Source organism: Cephus cinctus, unplaced genomic scaffold, assembly GCF_000341935.2.
Source record: "Cephus cinctus unplaced genomic scaffold, Ccin1 Ccin1_scaffold0168, whole genome shotgun sequence".
NCBI lineage: Eukaryota > Metazoa > Arthropoda > Insecta > Hymenoptera > Cephidae > Cephus > Cephus cinctus.
Window position 1 is genome coordinate 3,087,885 of NW_014332892.1, and position 6,882 is coordinate 3,094,766.

General features: G+C 50.9%; 1 protein-coding gene across 1 annotated transcript in view; it reads left to right on the forward strand.

Annotated features, from left to right (window-relative positions):
• The window catches only part of LOC107264384 (B-cell lymphoma/leukemia 11A), a 23,055-nt gene extending 16,197 nt beyond the window's left edge, over positions 1-6,858 (forward strand). The window contains exon 3 of the mRNA XM_015732595.2: positions 4,113-6,858. Within this exon, the coding sequence (XP_015588081.1) occupies positions 4,113-6,142 (2,030 nt within the window). The 3' untranslated portion in view covers positions 6,143-6,858. The remainder of the gene's footprint in view (positions 1-4,112) is intronic.
• Positions 6,859-6,882: the final 24 nt, after the last annotated feature.

Here is a 6,882-nt window from a genome sequence, read left to right on the forward strand (position 1 = left end):
CCCCCACGCCCCCCTTCCTCGTCCCAAAGCAATAACCTTATATCGTAATCGTCCTCGCGTCAAGGGGTTAAGAATAAAATTGACGTGACCCAGAGTCCCTGTCACCCTTCATTTTTCATATCTTTGACAGTCCCGGCTAAGAGTTTCTTTTTTTCGATATATGTGAAATCGAAAGCTGATAATCCTCGTACGGCATCGACACCCGCCACTCGACTGCGGCAACCGATGCAGATTTGATCTATCTGTCACGTTTTGTCTGGAATATTAATTTTCCAAGGGTGTCTTTTTCCCCCCCACGATTTCGTAGGTTTTTCTTTTTCTTTTTCTTTTTATCGCTTCCTTTCCAACCCCTTGTACGGGGACCGCCCGAGGCGCCTCAGGAATTGCTTGCGAATTGGCTGTACACGAGGTCCGGATGTGTGCGGCCCGTTCACGGCTATCTTTATTTTCCGCCACCAGGAGCGCCACGATACGTGAACCTAGATAAAGGACGGGAGCGTATCCAGGAGTCTCGAGTGACGTCGGGTATAAGTCATACCAGAAACCATAATAAATAAGCGGTCGAGTTGCGTTCTTTCGGCAGAATGCGTGTACGAGTCAAAATGTTCGCTCGTTGTAAACTCGACGAATGGAGTCCCTTTACCTTACCCGACCACGAGTCTCTCGTGTGGATGCGCCTTGAGTCTTGCGGTCATATGGCGAAATCGTAAAGGTCCATTTTAGCGTCGTTTGACCAATCGTCGCTCGAGTCTCGAGAACCGCAAAGATATCCGTGCTGTCTTGTCTCGGGTGAAAAAAAAAATTTCAAGACGTTCGTCGCGGCTGGTAGATCCTGGTTGTAAAAAAAGGAAATTTTTTTGAGTCGAACGATTTTGAAAAAAAAATAATTTTTATTCGACTTTTTTTTTTTTCTTTGACAAGGTACGAGAATTCACGTGCTTATTCCAAGCCTACCTGGACCTTCGATGCATGCGGGAACCAACCCCTTTTGACTGCAACCCCTTCCGCGCGCTCCACAAAGTGCATACGCCGCATACGTTGGCCAATCGATATTTTAATATTGTCACGCTGGAGGATTAAAGGGCCTTTGTCATGACGTCACTAGTCGAAAAGAGCCCGAGGCTGCCGGCAGTCAAATCCTTACTGGAGTTACCGCGAACGTAGCTTAGGTCCCTGCGCTCTCTCGTTCTATCTCTCTCTATCTCCCTGGTTCATCGCGATACCGTATGCAAACTGTTCTACGTGATTCGAATCCGGTATTATACAGGGTGCGACACGCGTTTTAAGATTCTTCGAGAACCAAGGGAATCTTGGTATCTACGCCGTGCGATAGTAAAAAAAAAGAACTTTTTTTCTGGACTTTCGGAGCTGAGAAGTGAGGGGGGTGGAAAGTTGGGGGTGTTCATGGAGAGAGATACAGAATGGGGTGGACCGATAGAAACGATAGGTCGAGGGACGAGTGTCGATGAAAAATAATATGGACACCCCGTACGTAGCGTACACGGGATACGCGAAAAAAGAAGTTTATCCGCTCGATATACGAAGTGGCGCTTCCGGGCGGAAGTCGAAAAAATTTTCGTGCATATTTCGTGATTTCAAAAATCTTTCATCGCGACTGTACCCGTGTATAACCCATTCGCTATATTTTCCGTCGTGACGTCAGAACCGAGAGGGGGTGCCTTCCCGAAGGAAGTATCAAGAGGATGACCAGAAGCTCGAATGCTCCCTGTACCTTAAACAATGGCCTTCCGAACGATTTGACGTTAAACGGCGCCGGCAATTCTCGACGGGTAATTTCTGCGGGAAATCGTTCGGTCACTTTTCACGTAGACGCCCGACGTCGCTACGCGACCCCTCGTTCTGGGGTTTGAAAAAAAAAAAAAAAAAAGTACATTCCGAACCAATTTCAATTCGATCCACTGCGCGGGCTAGGTGAAAAAAAAAGAAAAAGAAAAAAGGTTTCCTGAGTTTCAAAGAGACCCTCTCACTCCCGGTTCCCTTCACTTCCGGCTCCCTTAACTTCCGCTTGATTTTCACTTTTCTAAAGATCAGACACCAGAATCTCCCAAGGACGCTCACGGTCTCCGGGTAATTTTCATCTTAATTTTGGAACGTAGCTTTCTTACTCGACCGATAACGAAAAATCCAAAAACCAACCTACCTTACCCCTCGGCCGTCCACCAAAACGAGAGCTCTGACGGAACCTGCCGGATGATGCGATAACTTAACGGATCCTGGAGATTTTGGAAATCAGCAAACGCAACTGGATGCTCGAACGGGAGCGGACGGTTACGGAAATGCGCGGCCGTTCAGGCTGCTAGGAGTCGCCTTGTGACCGTGAATCGGAAGATGACGTAACAATTTATATCGGCTTTCAATTTTTCTCAGTCTCCCCCTTCACTGCCTATTTTTTTTTTTCTTTAACCCAAAAAGATTCTTATCCCTTATCACATACGGTCCGGACGAAATTTATTACCTCGTACTCCGCTCTCCGAAGATGCTCCTCCCCCGCCCAGCTGTTTTCTCTCCACTCTCCGGCTGAATGTTTTCTCGGGGGGTGGTGAGTGTCCAGGAAGCTCCCAGGAATAATCCTAACGGATGGCCACCCGCGAACTTTGCATATGAAAGGCCCACCCGGGCGTGAATCAATAGAGTTTTATACACAGAGGGCACTTGCTTATCTCTTACCCCGTCAGACTTTTATCCCGGGGCGCAAGGAAGTCGGCAATATTTTCGACTTCCGGCGTGGCGTAGCAGCTAACGGAAGAGCCGCTCTTGTCCGAGGTGGAACGAGCTCGGAAGCGGATTCAGGACCTCAGCGGCGAACCGGGAGAAGCGCCGGGCTGATTCGTCGCGCCCTTAAGGATGGACCTAGAGGCGCCTCGAGCGTGAAACAATATGGGCCTTTTGGCGTCACGCCGAGAAATTGGCTGGCCCCTCATTTTCGTGCTGACTTGGGACTTTTCAGGGGCCTTATTCGTCGGGGTGTACAAGACTAGTAAATTATACCAATGGCCAATTTTCATAGTTCGCGCCATCCCTGCTCTGACCCATTGCCAGCGTCGGATGACCGGTGGCACTTGGGATGACTGGTGAAAATTTTTTTCAAAATTTCGAATTCGATCTCCGAGGGATGAATTGGTCTCGTGCTTAAAATTTCATCCCTTAAACGCACGCTCGAGCCTCTGTCTTGCAGCTTGTAATTTTATTCAGTGAACTCTCGGCTTTAAGACCCCGGTTGTATGGGAGAGAGTCTCGTGGACCGTACTCCAGCCTCCCGTCCTACCCCTAACCATCCACCCTTGTATTTAATTAAGATTACTTTACATTTCCGCGACTCTTTGTCTACGATTTACTTGGCTTCCCGGTCGGGAGAAGTTTTGACTGTTCGATCGATGCTCGCGCGTCTTCATACTTTTATCTAGGTACCGACCCGAAGAGCGAGGCCATTGTAAATTTGAGTGGCGACATTTTCGAAAAAAAAAAAAAAAAAAAACGAGCCTATGGAATATGTTGGCTCGGTTACGTCCTTATGAACGAATTTGCGAAAGAAGGGTCGTCCCTTAAACACATGGCGACGATTTTCCTTCTTAGGTCGAGGGTGGCGGAATTAATAAAATCCCTTGGTCTCCGTGGCGAGGAAGGGTGACTCGTGGCGGTAAGGGCCGGCGGAGGGAGCCGACGTGAAAAATAGCCGAAAATCTGATATTCCGGATTAAAAACATTGAAATTCAAAACCGCGTGCCAGGACGTCCCTCTGTCTCGCCCTGGGGATGGAAAGTCGTTAAGGGTCAGTTTCACAACCCTCCGGTGGTTATTGTCGGGGATATTATTTTTGAGCCCGAACCCCCCCAATACCCGAGTCCGGAGCCAACCGCAATTTGACACAGACGCGCCGTTTGAATTCCGAATTCAATTCCGTGCTATCGAAAATTAAGGGGCTGAAAATTGATAGCGGCCCTTTTTCCTTGGATATGTACTTCCTCGTCATTCCGCGCACGCGGTACGTCTGGGGTATCTAGGATGGTTTGGAATCCTGCTGGGACGACCCAGCCCGACCCTGTCGCATACATTGGAGGTACGAAAATTTGATTATTTTTTTTTCTTTACAGAACCAAGATGGCTGCAGTGCTCGCAGTGCTCCCGTCGACTCTCCTCCGCCTGGGAACTCCTGCAGCACGCGCAGAGCGTCCACGGGGCGAGGCTCTACACGTCCTCGTCATCCTCGGCGAACTCCTCCTCGAACGCGCCGGCACTGAGTCCACCTACCCCCACGCCGACCCACACTCACCACCTCAGTCCACCCAATCACCTGAACCTCAGTGGGAAGTCGACCGGAAGTTCCTCGGCCGCAAATTCCTCGGGGGGTACCAATTCCAGCGGTAGCAGCGGAGGTCGACAGCTACAGTCTTCGGCGTCCCTGGTCGCGGATCCTCTTCAGAGCTTCCTGAGGATGCCTCAGCACCTAGAGAGAAGCTTTCCACCCATGTTCAGGCCTGACTTCCTCGCGCTGAACTCGCTGGCTGGGTACAGGGGACTTCCGGATCTTCAAACGGCTACCAGAAACCTACAGAACCTCGGCGATCCTCTACGGGGTATGGACGGTGTTAACCTGGGTGATCCTCTCGTCAGGAGCTCCCTGGATTCCTTCAACAATGCGAGGAATCTGGCTAATCTGGCTGAACTCTCTCACGGGAGAGGTCTGGCTGCACAGGGTCATCCACCACCTCTAGAAGCCAACCTGGATTTTTACTCGGCGCGCCTAAGGAGCCTCGCTAACCCGTCCTTAGGCGCGGCTCCGAATCCACCCTCCAACCCCACCCCCGTAGTCAGTCTACCTCATTCCATAGAGCCACCAAGTCCAGCAGCAAATCCTACCAACCTCACCCACTCCCATCAGAAGGAGAACTCGCCGCCATGTTATACGCAAAGTCCTATTGGGCATCACAATAATAATAATTCAACAGACTCCGAAAAGACGAGCCCACCGGTGGCCTCCACTCCGATCATCACCGACAGCGAGACCGTCTACACCTGCGAGGTCTGCGACAAGAAGTTCAGGTTTCAGTCGAACCTCATCGTCCACCGCCGGAGTCACCAGGACAAGGAGAGGGCCTTCCAGGAGACGATGCAGGACGGCACGGCCACCAGGTGCGAGGTCTGCGAGCTGGAGGTAGCAAGCTTCTCCGAGCTCAGGAAACACATGAGGAAGGAGCACCAGGAGAGTCTGAACGTGGCTTCGAGTCCTCAGGGTAGCGTGGAGACGGTGCCCGACGACGGTAGCAGCTGCGACGAGAACATAGACCTGGACGAGGCCGAGGATAAGGTCAGGGAAGATACGGAGGAGAACACACCGGAGGACCTCAGTACGACCCAGGGTCAAAGTAGCGAGGAGAGCGGGGGCCGAGTCGATCAGAAGCCGAGTCTGGTCGGGGACCTCATGGAAAAGTTTGGTCTGAGCAACATAGCCCAATATTCGGAAGCCTACAGGCAGGCCCTGCAAGAGAATCATAGGGGCGCCTTCATAAAGGCAGAGTCCACGTCCAACCTCACGAATTCCCTGAACAACAACAAGGAAAAGGACAGCGCCCTCTCGCCGACAAACTTCAACTCCTCGTCCACCCCCAACATATTCTCGGGTCAGGGCTTCCCCAGGAGCACGGGTCCGGACTTTGGTGGTCTCTGGCTACCAAGCCCGCACTACCTGGAGAACAACGAGTTCCGGAAGGCCTCCAAGGCCACGACCTCCAGCCTGTCCCTTCAGGGTCTGCCCAGTCCACTCCTGAAGAAGGAACGAAGCGGCAGAAACGACACCTGCGAGTACTGCGGCAAGGTCTTCAAGAACTGCTCCAACCTGACGGTCCACAGGCGGTCCCACACCGGCGAGAAGCCCTACAAGTGTGAACTATGCTCCTACGCCTGCGCCCAGAGTTCAAAGCTCACGAGACACATGAAGACCCACGGCAGACACGGCAAGGACACCTACAAGTGTCGCTTCTGCGAGATGCCCTTCTCGGTACCCAGCACCCTGGAGAAGCACATGCGCAAGTGCGTCGTGGTGGTCCAGCAGGGTCCTAAATTGGGTATGCCGTATCCTGGTAGCCAGGACGAGGACTCGTCTCTCAGTACCAAGGACACTTGATCCTGGAACGGCAGCCTACCGCCGATCCCACCAATGTGGCCGCATAGGCCGCCATATCCAGTATACTAAGTGTTCGGTGCTGATCTACATGGGACATGGCACATCGAAGAGTGATCCGGGAAGACTCCAGAGGATGACGTCCAAGTTGATTTACAGACAGGACTCGTCCTACAGGTACCTCTTGCACCGGGTCTTCGAGATGGTCCTCATGGTAGAGGATGCGGTAAGGGTTCTCTAAGGTGGCTAGCAGATCTACCACAGGGTCTGGTCAAGGCTTGATTTTACACTTCAAGCACTACTGCACCTCAGCTCTACCCACCGGAAATGAATCACGTCCAGATTTCACTGGGCGACGTATACCGGAAGTCCTCAAGAACAGCCTGAACGAGCTCAAGGAGAAGAAGAGAAAAAACGCGATCCGTCGCGTCGTACAACGAAATACCCCAGTCTGTCAGGACTGGGCGGGGAAGATTCGACGAGGTGAGAATCGTCGGGGAAGAAAGTCAAGAAAGTGAATGGAGGAGGAGAATTTAAAAGAAAAAGAGAGAAGCCGAATAAGATGAAGCTACAAACGAAATACTTAAAAAGAAAAACCCCAATAATTTAAACTGAAACGAATGAATGGTTACCATTGCGAGTCTCAGACCCCTATTAAATTATGTACTTATAAATAACGACGATATATATATATATCTATATATATATATATATATATATATATATATATATATATATATATA